The 20,555-nt window shown below is 40.9% G+C and overlaps 1 protein-coding gene across 1 annotated transcript; it reads left to right on the top strand.

Moving 5' to 3' along the window:
• The first annotated feature begins 6,328 nt into the window (after positions 1-6,328).
• On the top strand, positions 6,329-20,499 carry kitb (KIT proto-oncogene, receptor tyrosine kinase b). Its single transcript, XM_026359006.1, is given in 22 exon segments — positions 6,329-6,562; positions 8,112-8,387; positions 8,473-8,615; positions 8,617-8,758; positions 10,161-10,300; positions 10,424-10,592; positions 11,198-11,396; positions 11,476-11,591; positions 11,737-11,851; positions 13,215-13,402; positions 13,747-13,853; positions 14,591-14,717; positions 14,853-14,957; positions 15,360-15,470; positions 16,459-16,597; positions 16,698-16,765; positions 16,864-16,955; positions 17,820-17,942; positions 18,241-18,352; positions 18,525-18,624; positions 18,832-18,937; positions 19,117-20,499. Coding segments are annotated over 22 exon segments (2,880 nt in total). The 5' UTR covers positions 6,329-6,504; the 3' UTR covers positions 19,261-20,499.
• Positions 20,500-20,555: the final 56 nt, after the last annotated feature.

The following is a 20,555-nucleotide window of genomic DNA, read 5'->3' as shown; positions in this document are numbered from 1 at the left end:
ACTGAATTGAACTTAACCAGTGTATGTGAAAACATGCATTTGTTTTTTCAAAACAGCCTTTTGCTTTCAATATTAGATTAATTTTATAATTTTAAATCTTTAAATCAGGGATCAGATCCAACTTCACAAGCTGCTGACAGCCAGCTTTCTCTGTCGTATATAAAAATCATAAGGGCACAGACCCCACTGTTGTTTTCACTGTTCCACAGAGATCCCTGATTTTAAATTCAAATTTTTTAAAAGAAAAATATCTTTAAAACTCCTGATGGTGAAAACACAATGAGCCCAATAAATGCTATCGGTTTTATCCCATAGTCTGTTTTTACTCTTGCAGTTTTGTTGACATTAAGTATTTCAAACTTCCTATCGAAATACCTGGTTTTGGAAGAAGTGATATTGTATTGTACACATAAAGACATTGTGGTGTAACCTTTAGCAGAGGAACTAAAAAAAAACACAAAATACTGGTTCTAGTTTAACAATAAGAAGAAGTAACCTTGCATTGAAGCAAGAAGGAGAACTAGATGTTGGAGGAGTTTATGCCATTCAACATTTAGTGGCTCCAAGGAGCAGTAAAACATTTGGTGCCTTGTTTTAGAGCACTTTGACAATAGTGGTTAGATTGTGGTTTGACAAAGTGAAGAAAACAGTACACCCAGAGCACAACGAATTAAAATGTATGTTTTAGCTGTACTTTTAAAAGGAAAAAGAACTAACGGGGTCGACTGTGGAGGAGCCATGACGGTAAATGCACCTTTATCTCCCTCAGTTGCAAATCTCCACTTAAGAGCTGTATGATAAGCGTTTTCTATTGACCTTTCTGTGCACCCTGTGCATATATCTGCTTAGTAGCGTTGGAGCTTTGAGTGAATCGATGTAATGACTTATAAATTATTAGGCTATCTCACAGTACTTTACTACTTGCATTGGTTTTTGGTAAAGCCCATATATTCAAACCTATATTGTAAACTCAGGTCAATCTGAAAACTAATGAGCAGCTAAAGTAGTGAAGTAAAAACTACAGTGTTTCTCTTTTCCCTCAAAGCTCCACTTATGTACAGTACTTTTACTCAGTTACTTCACACCAGTGTCCATCCATTTATGAAATCAAACAGCGGCAGCTGCAGCCGGCTCGTCCTCAGTAAGATGACCAGTGATTGCTGTTGTGGTTCTGTTTGCCCAAGAAGTCGCCTTTTAACGCAGAGAGCATCGTTAATGCATTTATGGTCTTTGACCAGTTAAGTGGGGCCACTTTAGCATTGTCAGTAAACGTCAAGCAAATCTGTGGATTCTCTCACTCTCCCTTTTCTCCACCGCTCGAGCTATTATCACTTCTTTACTCTGGTGACTGAGGAGTGGACAACATTCACACGCACTGTGATAGTGCCATATGTGATGCTGATGATGGTAAACGCACGCACACACACGCACGCACGCACACACACACACACGTACAGTGGTAATATTATATGTTTAAGTCCATTGATTTTTTTCCCCCTCCAGTGTGATAAGCACACAATTGTACATATCACAAGTATCTGCGTACGTGTGAGCTTCTGCGTGGAGCTCCGTATGTTAACAGTACCCTCGCACCAACTTAAACACACACACTCACACACACACACAAGGCAATGGGAGGGAGAGAGGAATGCTAATGGTCTCTCAGTTAAACTGATCATGGAAATTGCATTTATTTCATGTCTCCCCAGCTTCATCTCGATTCCAATCTCCCGTCTTTCACCCTTTCCACCCTTCTGATCATATTCTCTGCTGCATTTTTCTCCACTCATTTTCCCTCATTTGATGCTACTGTTTTTTCTCCTCTGTTTTATCACCTTATTTTTTCACTCTTTCTCTTTCTCAAAACTCAGATTGTCATTATTATTTTTCGAAACATGTACACTAACCGTGTTAAGTGTGAATTTCTTTCTCTACTGCTTCATTTCTCATCTGTTTGCCTGTATCCCATCTCATTCCTTCTACTTTGCCCTGTTTACCATCCTTTCTCCCTATGTCTCTTGTGGGCTCCCTCCCTCCCTGCCTGTATCCATCCCTCTCTCCTTACGGTGGATTAAAGCAGCTTACAGCCTAGTCGATGCTAATCAGGTTTATCCACACAGAGGGCGATCACTGGGCTGTCAGTAATTATACACGCTGATATTAGCTTACTCAGATGTGTGCACATTTTCAATCCACATCATCTCTTTGGATCTAACATATGGTTATCTCAACAGTGTGATGCCATGTATGGCAGCTTACCATGGCGGTTTCTACTCCTTTGTTTTGCAACACATGGATCCATCTGTTGAGACAGACAATAGCAGACAGTCGCTGTAAAAGCGATCAGAGAAAATGCAGTTTTTTTCCGCTCATGGCCAATTAGGATTTTGCATTTCAAATAATGATCATAATGTTGTTCAGACTTTTTCCACCAGTTCCTCACTGTAAAACCGTCTAAACAGATATCACCAAAACTCTATGATGATGCAGCCCTGGTTTAAGAAAGGTCAACTCGTGAAACTTGAAAGTTATTGTGCCCGATGGAGAAATAGTTTATTATAAAAACAGGTCGGGTAACTGTGCTTTCCACTTTGATATTTGAACACTTTGGGATCAATCTTCCATCTGCTCCTCCAACAGAAAGCAGGTGAACATCTCACTAAATGTCAGACTACACCTTCCTAATCTGAGCTGCATTACTGAACTGAATTCAGTCAAAGTGAATTACATCAAAGTGAATCAGGGAGCCCTTACCTCGCTCCTCTGAGACAATCCCTTTTCTTTTCTTTTCTTTTCTTTTCTTTTCTTTTCTTTTCTTTTCTTTTCTTTTCTGTCTTTCTTTTTTGACCCACCTCATCTTCCAATCTGTTCACTAGGTCGTAATTGATATGTGAAACACCACAATTGAACCATGGATGGACACTTAACAACCACACAGAGTGGGTCAAAGGAAAAGAAAATCTCCACCTCACTGACTGTATTAAGGGAGAGGAAAGACAAATGGACACAGATATCAGGTCCGTAATGCCCAGTCAGCAGATAGAGGAGAGTATTGGATTGCAGTAGACAAAAAAAAGGTTATAGTGAGTATTTGGCCAATTGTGGAAAGGAGAAATGATGAGGTATTCAGTTGAAATGTATGTGTCTGTGTGTGTGTAAGTGTTTTTTTTTTTAGTCTCTTTGACGTAGTTTCATGCCTGGGGGTGTGAAGAGAGCTCCATTTGTAGCTGATTGAGTTAGGATGTGGGCATGTGTCACTATAAAGGAGAAAGGAGATAGAGAGAGAGAGAAGAGAAAGGGAGAAAGGGGAAGGTGAAACAGAACGAGAGAGAGAGAGAGAGAGAGAGAGAGAGAAGAGAAAGGGAGAAAGGGGAAGGTGAAACAGAACGAGAGAGAGAGAGAGAGGGAGAGGGAGATGTTTTTCATTACGCAATCTAATTTAAGTGGCTATTTTTCTTGTATAAAACCTCTGTTGCCCTCTGTAAGACCGCTGTCCTCATCTGTCTAAAAGCACCGAGTGAGTCATGCTGTGGGTCCACACACACACACACACTATGTCACAGTGACTCAGCCCAGATATGCTATAGTCGCTCACCTCAGTGATGAATAATGTAACAGGGAAGGACACATAAACTGCTCAAATATCCCATGAACTCAGGTGGCGGTGGACATAAGGATGATCCTGACGGACACACAAACACAGAGTGACATCTTCATGGAGCATATGGGCGGCTGGAGTTCAGGCTGGTGAACAGGTGGATTGTACTCTGACACCTCGAGGTGCAGGATTCCTTTGTTTGAATGCAGAATATTCAACAGAAGGCCCCCACGTACACTGTTGTTAGTCTGTAGATGTCAGTGTAGTTTGAAAACGTGTTATATACTAGGCTCACTTGCTTTCTCTCTCATTCCTCTGAGACTATTGTTTTAAATTTTTGGTGGTGTTGCTTCATCTCTGTGTTTCCTTAGGGGCTTTTACTGTGCAAAGATGTTTGACTCAAGTTTGGATGAACAACAAAACTATTTAGTTGCCAAATGTGAAACATCCCTTTGAGGCATCACGGCCTGCAAAACCATCTTTCTCATGCACATTGTGCTTGTGCCACTACTCCTCTCTCTGGAAAATCCTGGCCCTTGAACCACAAGACCCTCTTTTCTTGGGTAGATTTCTAACCGTAGCACTGGTAAAATTAAACCCAGTGTTGTGTAGGTACCTGCTCTGTTGTAACCCAGGGTGAGTCCCACCACTCCCCTAAAGTTTATCTTGCAGAATTCCCTGGAAACACGGGTGGTGTTGTCACAGTGACCAACAGGATACACTATCAAGGAGTAGTCCGTTGATCTTCTTTGCATATGGAGCACAAGCAAACATACGTGAAGTCGGTGGAGATTCTCAGTCCTCAAGATGAAGTTATTTGGAAGTTGAGCTTGATTGAAACGTTTCACTACTCGTTCAAGTAGCTCGACACCGGTCAGGACAAAGGTTTTTCTCTGTACTGGTGATATTTAACTGAAAAAAGAAGCTGTCAGTAGTTACCCAGAAAATGAGGCCAGAGAATCAAACAAAAGAAGAAAGTGAAAGGAATCAAAGAACGTGATGTTCTGCCTCCATTCTAGCTGGTTTAGCCTTATCTTGTCATCCCGTGCTGAGAAAGGCATAAACAGCTGCAGGGCAGCGCAGTGAGGTTAAAGAAAAAAAAAATACTACAGTGATGCCAAAGTGCTCTAAACACACATATTTCTCAGAAGCATCAGGAAACACATACACAGACCAAAGCATAAACACACACACACATAATCAAACTCATGCAAATACACTCATTCAAATATGCAGATCACAAAGCATTAAACAAATTAAGAGGCTTTGCTTCATGGTCGTGTTGAAGATGAATTTGAAATATGAACATTTTTATAGCGTCCACTATTAAATGCTCTATTTAAAGACACAGTAGCTTCACCAACTGATTTAGTAATGAAAATGAATAGAGCATCGACATAATTTGGCCATTTAGAAGTTGCTTTCTGTGATCATGACGAAGAAGAAACCAGACATCCTGCAGATCATCATCTGACCAAATAAAAAGAGCACAAGTGAGTCACAGTGTGCATGATTTCCTAGATGTCTGCCTCTTTTTAAGTGTGCAGAGTTAACTGATGGGAAATTGATTTTTTGGGGGGGCTCTACTTTAGAAAATGGGATGATTAAGGGCATTTAAATTTGGGCATCATAAGAAGTGATTTGTTCGTGAAGTTGTATAGAATTTTTTTATAAATGGTTCAGGGGGCTTTAAAGAGAAAGATATAGGAATAAATCTTTAACTGTATAATAATAATATATAATAATGTTTAATTATTGTGCATTTGATAGCACTTACACTTTAAAAAAATATTTGTATCCTTTTTATCTACTTTAAAAAAATGATTTCTGTCTAAATCAAAAATTAAACAAACTAAATTTACATTTCAGTTGAATTTCAAGTCTGTCTCAAAGCAACATCAGTCGCTGACACGTTATTGTTAATGTAATTGTTCCTACTGCCATTTCCTCCTAATATGTTACTATTAAAAGTCAAATTTCCTCTTTCTGTTATGGCTCTCCCGCTACAACTCTACACGGAGAAGGTGTCCACAGATAACCACTTGATCTGACTTACAGTAACTGCTGAAGTCTGGTATTTGACTCAGAGTAGTTTACTTTAATAAATAGTAAATAGTTTATTTTTGCACAAAAAGCAGGGAAAAACAGAAACCAAGCACTGAATCTGTGCTTTGTTCTTATCACTAATAATGATTATAATAAGAAAAACCAGTCTGTGTTTTCACAAGCACTTTACTTTCTTCAAGACAGATTTGAAAAGATGTAAAATAGTAAAACTGAGTATATTCAGGATACATTGATCAAATCTGTGACCACCGAGTTACTGCTGGTTAGAGCTGGGAAATGCCAGACAATGAGGTGCATCACAAACTGAACGAGCTTCTGCAGGGAAACTCCTGCCAAGTGTGAGCTGTCACATCATCAGGACATCACACTGGTCCAGACCAGAAACTTCAAGAAGTGTGAGCCACGATGGCGCAAGGTGATGTTACCGAGCGGAGCAGACCATCAGTCAGTAGTTTTAATACTGGATCCTTTCAGTCTGGTTCTCTGAATGTCAGAAGAAACGGTGAAGCTGGCCTGGAAAGAGCTGTGTGCTGTTGCTTTTTGTTTTTTTTTCTTCCCGGTAATAACCGACTCATCACCTTGGCCCGTTTCCAGCCAATGCGGGACAGAAAGGAGTGGCATGCGTCCAACAAGGGGGAGGGAGGAGAGGGAGGAGAGGCGCAGTGCTGTGTCTGTAAGCTCCTGCCAGATGCATCGGGCGAGTCGCAGCCTACAGGATCATTGTGTTACAGTGGAGGGACCTGTTCTGGGTTATCACGGCGGATGGGATCTGATGTTGTTAAGCGCCGGAGCAGCGCTTGAAACGCGTGGAGCAGCATAACCAACTCCAAACCCTCCTAATGATGCAGTGCTACTGGGTCGTTTTAACATCACACTTTCTGATTCTGCCACTGACAGGTAAGAACCCTCCAACCTTGAACAGATCATAGTCTTATTAATTACGTGTGTGTGTGACTCATCTCATCATAAATGTATTAACTTCTGGAGCAGACTGGGAATATGTTACATTAATTGAAATAGTTTATAATAATTCAGTAATAGTTCTTTATGGTTTTACTACTTGTGGTGGGTTATTTCTAAATGACAGTCCTATAATTTCATATTTAACCGAGGTGTTATTTTCTTAATTACACTTTTATTTATTGTTCAGGTGTCGAGAGGCGCGTCGCCTCCATGTTTATGATAGTCGCTGATGGAAGTCTGAACACACGCACACACGCACGCACACGCACACACACGCACACGCACACACACGCAGGGTTTCTGTGCGTAACGTTTGTTTAAGATGATGTGTAACGGTGCAGTCTGCTCAACATGTCGGCTCAAGTTTACAGATCGTCTCATTTGCGTAACTGTGCGCCCAGGTACAGGTAGTAGGAGCGAGCAACAGGTGTGTGTGTGTGTGTGTGTGTGTGTGTGTGTGTGTGTGCGCGCGCCAGTGAGGACGATCAATTATTTAGCCCAGCAAAATGAAAAGGGGGTTAGGTTGTGCGTCGTTGTGCAGAAGGAACAAAGAAGAGCGAGAAGAACCAGAAGGAACTCATCTGAACAGAAACCCACCCTGCAGCTCTCTGACATCCACCAGCTGTGTTTAGTCAGAAAATAGCCTCAAGTCTTAGTGGAATCTTGTGTTTACTCCAAATACTCACACTTTCATGCAGTCTGCACCTGCAGAGAAATTCGGACATTACAAGGAATAAATAAATCAATAAATAAAAACACAATGTTATTTTAGAAGCTGGAGCCCATTTGCATCCTTGTGCTTCTCCTTGCTCCCTCAGCCCTGAGAGGCCTTAAGGCACAACAGTCACATGAGAATGCAGCTCTTGAATTGGTGTTTATCATGTGGGAAAGTACAAAAAAAAAAAAAAAAAAGGAGAGAAGAAAGCTTGGTTGCATGGTGGCGATTAAACTGAGTCCAACATATTAGTTTCGTTTATTCATCTTAAGGGAACGGATTTAGGGATCTTTAATTCGTGATTACTCAGCGGGTAGACAGCTCATAATCATTGATTGTTCAGTTGAGCCATGGTGGTTAGATAGCACTCTGAGTTAAGAGGCTCTGTGCCAATCATAACATCCTATTTAACCATTACATTAGCCACTGTGGTGCTTTATCCGCCTCTATACTCAAATGATTAGTCAGTTTATTTTTAAGCACAACCATCAGATAGTTTTTCAACTTTTTTATTGTGTTATCTATGAGTTTATAGCATTTTATTAACTAAACTAATGGATTAATCACAAATAATATTAAATAATCAGTAATGAAAATACTTTCTACTGTAGTTGTGGTCTTGCTACTCTACTCTGACTTTTACTTACTGAACTTTGGTGTGTGTGTGTGTGTGTTCTCCTGGGTGGAGCTTTACCCAAACTGAACCCATCACACCTTTCAAAAATCACTCCACCACATGTCAACTACACTGTACGCCCTCTGTTCCAGTGTGGTGCAAGCCAGTCATCTCCCCGAGCGGGCCTCACATTGTCGTTCCCCTGAGAGGGAAGCTGGAGCTGCGTTGTCATGACAATGCCACGACATCTGGCACCCCGCCCAGGTTGAGGTGGCAGCGCGAGAGGGCCCGCAGGCTGGAGGGAGAAGGGGAGGACGGCGGAGTGGCTTACGTCAAGGTGTCAGCAGTGCAGGCCTACCACATGGGCCGCTACGTGTGTGTGAACAACAGCACTCTGGAGCACAGGTCCATCTATGTTTATGTCAAAGGTGAGTGGTTGGTGATGAGGGACGAGATTAGGCATGTGTGACCATCAAATGTCAAATGAATCCAAATGGTCCTTCATCTCCTCAGACCCCCACAATGGTTTCCAGCGCACCATCGTGAACGGCATCCTGGTGCGTGCAGGCGAGAACACCACCATCCCCTGTGTTGTGACCGACCCTGATGTCACAATGCTGGCTTTGCAGACCTGTGATGGACGACCTTTGCCCTCCTAGCATGAGTTATCATGGCAACCTCCAGCGAGGCATCATCATCAGCCATGTGAAAAAGGAATATGAGGGCTGTTACGAATGTGTGGGACAACTTGGTGCGAACAAAGTGACATCTATGAAGTACACTATCGATGTACGACTTGGTAAGTGAGAGACTGTACATGAGGTAAACAATAATATAAGAACTTCAGTGTTTCTTCATGTCGCATAGGTTTACTGCATTTGTCATGTGGGTGTTAATGACTCTTAACATTTTTATAGGAACATACGTTTGGGTCTTCGAGGTCAGTGTAATAGTCACCAGCTTGTTAAAGGTAGTATCACACTTGTGATAGCTACTGTCTGCTGCTGCCTCTTATTGTGAAAAGTGTTAGTAGTGGAAAGCTTTGATGCAAATGTTCCAGTATTTGTGATGAAGTGAACAGACATGATGCGTGTGAAATAGTTTTATTCACAGCTGCTTCTGTTTGGGAAACGTAGAACTAAATCTCCTAAAAATAAGACTTGCCTCAGATATCAGATGCTATATAGATGAAGAAGTTGAAAATAGTAATTGCAGTGTAGTGATGACCAGTTAGCCATACTGTACTAACAGCTCTGTGATGCTGCACTCAGACACATAGAGCTCAATGCTAATAATCAACAGTAATGTATTGAGAACCAGAGTCAGTGCTTTTGTTTTGGCAAAGACAGCAAATCAAAGAGTTGATGAGAAACTGGATCATGATGGTGACCTACATCCTGGCAGACAGCCTCAGCAGTGTGAAAGGCCTTGAACTGTCCACACACAGTGCAGATATGTTCTTAATAAAAGAGGATTAGTTTTACTTTTTAGTTCATAGTTTTTCTTATATTAAAATGAAATGTACCACAACAACAACAACAACAACAACAATGTAAATGGGCGTCTGTAGAAGCTGATCGTGTTTCTGTGGACGACTGCAGTGCCTCAGCATTTCTAGCCTGCAGTGGAAAAGAAAGCTAAACAGAGACAAGCTGGGAGGAGTAATGGCGTAATGTCCTTTTGACTGATGGAAGTAGCGAGCAGAGAGATGCGAGGGAGGGAGCTGGAGAGAGATTAGAGCCCCACGCTGAACAAAGCTTTGTAACGGTGCATGAAGGCAGTACTTTGGGTAAATAAAACGAGCAGCAGCCTTTGTCAAACACAGCCACTGAAGCGACGTCAGCAAGCGTTTATGAGAGAAATAATTTATCTAATTTATGTGTGCACAAGTGAACGCATGCAAATACTGTATGAATGTGAACAGTCACAAGACTACGGAGACGTGTTTGTGTGTGTTTGTGCACAAATACAACCCCTACCATTAAACAAACAGGGGTGTTTGAGTCTTTTAGAATATGATAATATTAGGATAAGTTAGGTTTTTACTTAAGTTGCCAAATGTTGTGTCAGAGGAAAGAGAAGTTAACGTGTCTATATTTATTTACAATGATGGTAGAAATACTGGACTATACAAAAAACTCATTTTAGACTTAACATTTAGTAAGAAGTGCTTTTTTAAATGAAGTTATGTCTTGATCCAGTTCCAGAGGCACCACCAGTGATCACGCTATCCCAGAAAGACACTGTGATCCTGAAGAAAGGAGAGCAGTTTGAGATTACCTGCAGCTCCACTAATGTCAACCCAGATTTCAGTCTCAAGTGGGATTTCCCCTCAACAGCGGTGAGATTGTTGTAGGAACTGAGTAGAGCAACAAACTGTGTATTCTCTGTGTCTGTGTGTGGGTGGTGCTGTTAATACACGTTGACATAGTACCGCTCACCTTGGCTGCTGACATCTCCGCAGCACCCTGATGAATCCCAGGCTTCACACATCCTGTCCGGCTCCCATGGTTATCAACGTGCCACCTCGCTCTTAATCACAGCTGTCGACCAATCAGATGCAGGCACTTACCGCTGCTATGCCTACAATGAGAAAGGTGCCAACGCCACAGCGGTGCAGCTGGATGTCCGCGGTGAGTGTCGGAAGATTTATGTGTTTGCCCGTGTGTTAGAAGAGGACAAGACATGCGTGTCTTTATGTTGACATTTTGTTTTTACTTGCAAATAAATTTGTCGGCACAGCATTTTTGTGGTTTACAAATTAAACATATTTGATAGACAGAGGTGGATGTAACAAATAGAAGGTGTTCTGTGGTCTGCTTGGATTAATATATTGTTGGTTTTACGGTTGTGGGGGTCAGAGGTCAGCATGGAAACTCAGTCTGCATCAGTCATCTCCAACATTACACCAAACTGTACAAGACTGAACTAAAACTGAACCATTGACATCAGTATTTACAAAACCTGCTCAAAACCTGCAGAGTTATCATCGCTCATTTGCATATTATTCAAATTTGCCTCAAATTTGCCTCAGGGAAACTTTATTCATTATGAACAACACTGTGGGAAAATCATTAACTCAAGTAGACGTTGACAGGTTGAAGTAACACAATACAGTAAATTAGAGTACCTCGCTGTAAGGCAGTACCTCTTGCTAGAAATTGGATGTATATAAAGATGTTAGTCTTATATGTACTTTAATTGTTGTCAAACAACTATGCATATTTTTGTTCTGCAGATCAGGGGTTCATTACGATGTTGCAAAGTCCAGATCCAGCAAATCCACTTCAGGTGGATGTAAAAGAGGGGGAGAGTCTAAACCTTAGAGTAGGTTTTGATGCCTACCCAGCACCCAGCTCCCTGTCTTGGTCCTACAATGGCAAGCAGCTCCTCAACACCACAGAGCATGTTATCACAATCCACCACCACAAATACCGGTACAGTATGTTTTTGACGCACTAAAGTTATTCCGGCCCACATGCACACAAATTCTGAATAGTCTCTTTGTTGGATCAGATTCACTGGTGAGCTGAGGCTCGTGAGGGTTCTCGGCTCGGAGGGCGGGATCTACAAGTTCTCAGCCAGTCACGAGGATGCATCCGTCGATCATTTGTTCCACGTGTACGTTAACAGTAAGTAACTGTCACAGCTGTCACATGTTATAAATAAATATTGATATATTGAGATATCAGTAAAGTTGTTAGCGAGTATCTACTGTTACAGTGTATGGTTCATGGTTTTTATGTCTGTAAATCTACCCCCCTCTTCCTCTCCAAGGTAAGCCCGTTATCATCGCCCAAGAAGGACCCGTTGATGGACAGGTGCGGTGCATCGCTGCAGGGTACCCAGTCCCTAAAATTAGTTGGTACTTTTGCGAGCTTCCCCATACAAGGTATGACCAAGTATGGTATGATCCAATGCACTACTTTTATGGAACTGTGTGTGATGTTTATTGTTTGTTTGCCGTTAATGTTTTTGCTGTGGAAAGATTCTGTCATTATTCTCAAATAATTAGTGAGATGATGACTTGGTAAAAGAAGCTAAGTAAAGAAACCAGTGGAGTTACAGCATGGTAACATTATTAACTGTTATTCTCTGTAATAATTGTGAATGATTGCATCGTTTCATTAAACATGACATTAATAACATTTACCAGTGATCATCACTGCAAACACTGCAAGCCTAATTTCATTTCCACGTTGCTGATGTTTTTCTGTTTTATTCTTTATGTCTTATGTCTAAGCTCATCTCAGTTTGACAGGATCATGTTAAGTTAAATATTAAGATACCCAAATATGAATTTGTTATTATGAAAGCATTCATTTTCATATGTTTTCATATTTCAAACCATTTATCTCAGACACGACTCGTCTTGTTTGTTCTGACAGCTCCTCTGAGAACAGTAAAAGCTCACAGGAGTTGGTTAATAGTTATAGTCATCTCGTAGCCTCATCAGTATTCAGACAAATAACCCAGACAGAAGTTGTTCTTACAAAAGATAACAAGCATTTTTTTATTTGATAGAATCTACATAGGTTTACAGAAAATACTGACAAGTTAAACTCCTTAGTATAAAAGCCAAACATTTAAATGGATAATGGAGATGTTCTCTTGTCATGACCAGATAATTACAGTATGTCATTATAGCAGGGAATATGGTTGGTTGTTATCATGAATAAATGGGATTTGAGAAAAACTGTTTTTTTTCTCAAGGTTAGAATTTGTTTTCTTTGTATTTCTGAGATAATGAGATAATTAGTTCCAGGTAATAGTTAAAATAACTACTGAAACAATGGCCATTCCTGCCTGGAGTATGTAATAGTACTCATTTAGACTGGCAACACAAACAAACTTTGGTGGTTGGACCACCTCATGAGAACCATCTTCATTAAACTTATGGCCCGTGAAGAGAAGCAATAGAACACATTCCCCAGAGACTAGAGGGAGAGCGATAACGTTGCTGTTTTACATGAAAACACCATCCTGGGACTCATTGGCCCAATATAAAAATGTGGTGAAAAGAAAAGTAAGAAGTGGCTCAGAGGTTAAGAACGAGAAGAAATAACAGAAATTCACCAACAGGGAAATAAAAGCTAATCATTACATCTCTTACCAGCCGTTCACCTAAAGCTTTGTAATGTTATCAGTTGTTAGAAAATATAAAAATAAACATATCGAATGATTTGATGCTATGCAATGTTGGCAACTAGAGCAGAAAAGAGTGACCTTAAGCATCTTCATTATCCTTCTTTAAGGTGCTCACACCTGCCCAATGCCACCCAATGGGAGACAACAGAGGTTTCCATGGTGACAGAGTCTGCCTTTGGTAGGAGTGAAGTGGAGAGCCGAGTGAACGTCAGCAAGGAGCACGCACACTACCACACCCTGGAGTGTGTGGCGAGCACGGAGGGGGAAGAAGCGTTCACACTGTTCTCCATTAGTGGTAGGATACTATAAAACACAAACACACACACACACACACACATAGTAAACACACACAGACGCACAAAATCATTGACCCTGGGTCTGCGGAGGCCAGGTGTTTGGTTACTGGGTACAGATTGAATAAGATTAGCGTGTGCTGACTGTGCAGGCTGGGATTATATGGCGTACACCCACTAATCCTTGTCACACAAACAAACACCGCTGCTGCAGTTGCCTGTCATAATGCTGGGGAAAGAGGATGTGACTCCGTGTGTGTGTGTGCAAACGGCTGGTAAAATGTCATTTATACTCCAGCCTCCCGTGATTTCTGACTGTGAATTGATTTGTTGGGTTTCCTCTCAGAGCGCGTCGTGCCCCATAAACTCTTCACTCCTCTGCTGACTGGCATGGTGGCTACTGGCATCATGCTGAGCCTCATTCTAGTGGTGCTGGCCTATAAGTACATACAGGTAAGTCAATCAGAAATAGCATGTCATTACTGTTATGAAAAACAGTTTTAATCTCATTGAAAGTATGGTCATATATAAATCACTCACATCTGCAGTCATCCATCTCATTTAAACCCATGAATTAGTTTCAGCATTCATAGGCGTCGGTGTTAAATCAAGTAGATCTAGCACCACTGATGTGCAGTTTGCATCAGAAATAAATGGGTGCAATACTCTCTGGCAAAGGTCCCACTGCCATTTGCTAATGACTCATGCCTCCATCTTGTTTGGAGTGTCTTAAAGTTAGAAGCATGTTTTTTTTTTTTTTTTTTTTTTGTGCTCCGTATGGTAACGATATTCTGCAGACAGCAGTGGAAGTATGTCCTTTTAATCAATATGAATGTGTCCTAATGAATCTGAAACGAGTCAATCAGCCATTCAGAGTGCAGACGCGCTGTAGCTAAAGGCTTTTTTGACACTCCGATCACGCCTCTAGCCATTAATTTACCTCCACAACATGCTGCTTTTACGGCGCTCGGATGAGTCAGACTCCTTGAGAACTAGTTTATGAATTCGCAGTGGGATCATCAGGGGATAGTCTAGACACAGACTGACAACTAAAGTGCACTGAGTAATGTAAAATTGAATAGAAGAGTGAAAAAAAGGGCCAAAGATATGAGCTGTGTCCACATGTGTCATGTGGACACAGCTACAGAAACAAACAACCGATCTCCTCTTGTCTCTCAAAACCTCTACAGAAACCCAAGTTCCAAATCCAGTGGAAGGTCATTGAGAGTATCCATGGCAACAACTACATTTATATTGATCCCACCCAGCTGCCGTATGACTCCAAATGGGAGTTTCCCAGACAGAAACTACGCCTTGGTATGACTATGATTAAAACACATCTGCAGATGTGTGTTTATTATTGTATAATTTTAAAATGATGAAGGACTGTGTGTGTGTGTGTGTGTGTGTGTGTGTGTGTGTGTGTGTGTGTGTGTGTGTGTTTACCCACAGGTAAAACCCTGGGCTCCGGGGCTTTTGGAAAGGTAGTAAGGGCCACAGCATATGGACTCTGCTCTGCAGATACTGTTACAACCGTTGCCGTGAAGATGCTCAAACGTAAGCTTGTTGGTCTTTGTTGCTGCTTGTTGTATTGTCTGCGTGCGCTAACAGAAAACAATGCGTGATATTGTACGTGTGCATATTGTAGTGGAAAATAAGCAGATACATTTACTCAGCTACTGCACTTAAAGAGTAACTCAACACCAGCATTTTGTTGCCGTCTGTGTCGGGTGTGGTCAGAGTTGTGCTTTACTGCACCTGCACTGAACAGTGACGTCATGGGTCCTGGTGTACATCTGGAAAAACAAGTGTTTGAGGCAGACAGAGAGAAATGCTGTTCTTACCATTTACTCTTCTAGCTAAAATGTAACATAAAAAACATTAACTTCAATGACAGGCTTGAATGATGAAGTAAAGGATGTGAGTACTGACATAAACGTTGTGATGATGTCATCCCAGCCAATGCTCACTCCACGGAGAAGGAGGCGCTGATGTCAGAGCTGAAAGTCCTCAGTTATCTTGGAAACCATGTCAACATTGTTAACCTGCTGGGTGCCTGCACTGTCGGAGGTGAGAAGAGAAGATCAGCAGGAAATTTACATGTGAGAGATTTTTGGCTTGAATTTGGTCTGGATTTTATTTAGTCTGGGCTAAATATCATGCATCTAATTCCTGTGGTACTTGTTTATTCACTAAAGGTCAAGTGAGACTGCTGTCGGAGAATCATGCTTTGGATATTTTTTTATTTACCATTTTGCTTCACACAAAGTGCAGTAAAGTGAAAAACACTAAATCAGTTTAATATTTGCTTTGACCACCCTGTGGAGTTAAAGTAGCACCAAAGTTGAGTACTTGGCGAGTACGTTGTTTCCAAGCATCTTGGAGAACTTGCAGTCTGTCTTTGGATTTAAGCTGCTTTGTTTGCCTTCATTTGCTTCGTAGTCCCAGACTGGCTCAATAAGACCGAGATCAGCACAATACCATCTGTTACAGGATTCCTTGTTCCTCATGTCACTAATATCAGTTCATTATGACTCTGGCTGAGTCTTTATCACGCTGCAGACTCAAGTTAAGACCAGTCAGATGCCTCTCTGATGGGATTATTTAAAAAATTAGATATTGGACAGTCAGTATTAAGCATCTCCGATATGAAGACGTGATGCATTTTAACTTAAAAAATTTACTGTGCAGTCAGTCAATTTTATCTGTCTAGCCCTCAACATTGATTACAACGCAGCATTGATGTGCCTGAAAGAGTGTGTTGTAATGAGGGAAACAATGATCGCTTAAGATGTTTTTTATGGGGACGTTCAGGGGCATGAAGAATCCAGATTTAAAGATATTGACACAAATGTATTCAGTATGTTTTAACAAAAAAATATTGATCTCAGTCCAAAACACAGCCATTACTCAAACGCTGTGTCAGCCAGATGTTTCTTCTTTTCATCTTTTGGATCCTAATTAGAGCTTTGGGTTCCAGTTTCCTTTCTCGTTGTTACATGCACGTGGATGCAAAATCAGCATTTGAGGTTTCTTTTTATACTCTGCATCCTGCCAGGCCCAATTTTGGTAATCACGGAGTACTGTTGCTATGGCGACCTCCTCAACTTCCTGCGCCGAAAAAGAGAGTCGTTCCTTAACTCCCAAGTTGGTGACGGTTACTATCGCAACGTCTCGAACCAAACTGAGCCTGCAAGGTGTGTATGGGTGCCTTCTTTATAGTAACCACAGTTTTAAATTGTAAACATTACAATTTAATACATATGTGTGTGTGTGTGTGTGTGTGTGATTGTGTAGCTCCGAGGTGATGGGTGCAGGATATATGCCCATGCGTCCCTCTGAGAAAGAAATGTCATCCCAGTCAGGTAGACAACGTTTCACTCTACATTTCTTGTCATGCACTTTAACAGTATAATAAAGTCTATTTAAACCCTGATTTCATGGCAATGTAACCGTTCTCTAGATGACATAGACGAGCTGTCGCTGGATGCTGAAGATCTCCTCAGCTTTTCTTACCAAGTGGCCAAAGGGATGGAGTACATTACTTCCAAGAATGTAAGGCTTTTAACAGTGTGTTAATATTGATGGAGCAGTTACAGAAGAGATTTAAAGGCACTGCTGCTACTTTATAAATCACGTTAGAGTGTCGGGCTAATAGTGCTTATGCAGTCAGAACTAAACACGGCGAAGCTGTAGCTCTCATACTGGAGATTGAACCAGCTTTAAATCCTCCTGTCTGCTTGTGACAGATTTTCTCTCATTCTACTTTTGTTTCTTTTATTGGATTAGGTGCTATTCTCCATTTGTGTCTAGACGGAAATTACAGTCTAAAGAAAAATACTCAAACCTATATTGACTATTGCTCTTTGTCTTTGTTTCCGTGGCAGAGTGTCACTTTAACATTTTACAGCAACAGATTCTGAGGTTTTTATAAGACAATATTAACAACAGAACAGCTGCTCCAGATGCAGAATAGAGACAGATAGAGGATTAATGCCAGTCATGTGCATATACGTCACAAACTAGACTCATATGAAGCTAGGAAAATCAGTGAAGACGCCCCTTTAATCAATTAGCACAGACCATGCATTTGCATGAGTCATTCTTATCCAGATGACTCACCAAGTAGTGACATGAAACCCCTTCATAGTAATGGCATCATTTGCATCTGTCTGTCTGTTTCACAAAGCTATTTTTTTCTTAAATATATTAAACTAAACATACTAGAAATGTTAAAGCCTGCTCCTGTAAAACACTCTTTATTTGTAAATCTTCAGTTCACATTCATTTGCTTCATTAGTATGTGTGCTTAGCTGTGTGTGACTCTTTCTCTGCAGAAACTGGTTACAAATGTCAATACTCATTTCCTTCTTGTGTTTGTTTCAATCTGTATCTGTGTGTGTATTTGTGTGTGTGTAGTGTATACACAGGGATCTTGCAGCCAGAAACATTCTGCTGACTCACGGCAGGGTGGCGAAGATCTGTGACTTTGGGCTGGCGCGAGACATCACCACCGACGCCAGCTACGTGCTCCGGGGCAATGTGAGTGTGTCTCTGGCTCTTCATCCTTCCTAAATTCTTCCAATGCTTCCTCCTTTTTTTTCTGCCGTATTTCATTTTCTCTGCAAATCAAGAAAGGAAAGTTCCCATCTATCTGGAGCAGGATTCATCTCATCAGCAGATAGAAATACATCACATGCACAATATGTACATGTAATGTATATTCATGAATTGGATTCAAAGGGGTGCTAAAAAAAAACAATTTTAAATAACAGAAATTAAATGAATGAATGTTTTTATGAATGAAAACACTGTACACATTTTCTTCTCCCTACTCCAGGCTCGTCTGCCAGTCAAGTGGATGTCTCCCGAGAGTATTTTTGACTGTGTCTACACCTTTGAGAGTGACGTCTGGTCCTATGGCATCCTGCTCTGGGAAATCTTCTCTCTAGGTAACATTTCTCTTAAAGAGCTGTGCTATTGCATCGGCTTGAGAATGTCCAAATCCTTATTATCATCGTAACTAGTATCTTTTAAGATACTATATAAAAGATGATGTCCAAGACTGAGATAAAGATCATGACAGGATTCAAAGTGTGTATATACTGCATGTCTGTGTTACAGGTAACAGCCCATACCCAGGCATGCAGGTGGGATCAGCATTTTACAGGATGATTCAAGAAGGCCACAGGATGAGCAGGCCTGAGTTTGCTCCCATTGAGATGTAAGTGTGTCTGTAAAAATCTGGGTTATGATTTAAGTATTATAATCAGGGCTGCAACAAATGATTATTTTCATAATTCCACATGATGTATCATTGGACAAGCCGAAACAGCAAATGACTTAAAAAAACAAATCAATGAAAATTGCCTAATTGTTAAAGCCCCCACGTTCCCGCACACTGAAGCTAATCTCTCTCTGCTCTCTGTAGGTATGACATGATGCTGTCTTGCTGGAGCCACGACCCTTTGAAAAGGCCTTCTTTTAGAAAATTAGTGGAGACGACTGAACTACTGCTGTCAGAAAACACCAAAAATGTAAGTCCTTGAAATCATGAAATGGTATTAAATCTAAACTGTGGTTATTGTTACTTAATCACCCGGCCTCATCATTACATATTCTTTTGCTCTGACATTATAATTGACTTTGATAGAATTGAAAAGATGAGTCTCCCAAACTTACAGAGTAGAAAATATAAATGTTATTTGCTCCTCAGGTGTACCTGACACTGAGCAATACTCCAGGTCCTGCAGAGCAGCAGTGGTCGCCATCACGGAGGCTCAGCTCTGTCTGTAGCACGACAGCCCCCACCCAGCCTTTACTGCAGAGCACAGCCGATGTCTTCCTGGACTATGTCTGACACACACACACACACACATGCACACACACAATGCTGTGAAAGATACAGCCTAACTCTGCCCCCACCTCCTCAATCATTCTCCCTTTTTACTGCACAAACATTAAGAGCCAAATACAACGTAAACTACTAACAACACGTTCACTCAAATGCTCAAACTGTCAGACGCTGGCCTTCATGCATCACTCACAAACACATAAATACTGTAAGTATACAACTCTTGACTGGGCTCTCAGTATTGGCCTCTATCTAATCTTCCACTGGCATATCGATCTCTGTGGTAGGTATTTCAGGTGTGCATTTAGCCTATATAAAGCAGACTCCAACACTAACCACACACCAGATACATCAGCAGTTGGAGTCTTGGCTCCCATTCAGCCTTAGATTACATCTTCAAATGCTTTGGGGAAAACACTGTCTTCATGCATGAGTAAATACCTGACCTAGGGAGATTCTAAACTGAGGCGTAGCTTAGCAGAGTTGGCTCCGTTAATACTACAATATTGCCATATATGTCTAACATTTAAAATAAACAATACAACATTTGTGGAAAATTAGGAGAGACCAGTGTCAGACCTGATAGAGATCTAAAGCCAGGAGGCTGTTATCTTAGTTTAGCAACAAAAACAAAAGTCGTGTTAAACAACATTTTACTAGTGTTAATTAGTGACCTTCAGTGTGAAGGTGGGTTTTGTTATCTGTGGATAGAAACACCTAAGTAAGCAAGTTTACCTTAAAACTGGTTTGAACAGGCCTGGGGGGGGAAAAGGTTTCTTATAAGAGACCTGAAGTGTTTTTTTTTTTAATGAACATAGTGTAAAAATTAGCCATAACAAGGTGGCATGCATAATAAATAAAAGTACAGCCATAAATAAGTTACAGAAACACTGATTCCCACCTGTGTGTTGTAGCTTAGAATACTGTGACTAACTGGTGTATTGCTGTATGTAATTTAGGGATATCTGTAGTCTCTTTAGCAAAGCCACTAAGGCTGGGGGTATAGGACGGATTGTGTGCTCATTTTACTTGATTTATGTCAAAGATGTATGCAATGTAAATACAATTAAGATGTGCCTTTAGATTTATTTTTTTTTTTTAAATACCAAATACTTTTGGTCGTGACCCAGTTACGTGGAGAGGGAAGCCGGAAGAGAGCTTCTGTGTGCTGGTTTTGAGATTGCTGCAGTTTTGATACAGTTTGGTTGACTTGTAATAATAAAGAACGTACCTGTGATGGTAGAACCAACTGTCAGTCCACTCTCTGTGTACCACGGGTATCAATACAAACAAGACTTGTA

The sequence above is a fragment of the Anabas testudineus genome, chromosome 1, assembly GCF_900324465.2.
Source record: "Anabas testudineus chromosome 1, fAnaTes1.2, whole genome shotgun sequence".
Lineage (NCBI taxonomy): Eukaryota > Metazoa > Chordata > Actinopteri > Anabantiformes > Anabantidae > Anabas > Anabas testudineus.
Note: the sequence above shows the minus strand (reverse complement) of the source record. Positions and strands in the feature narration are given on the sequence as shown.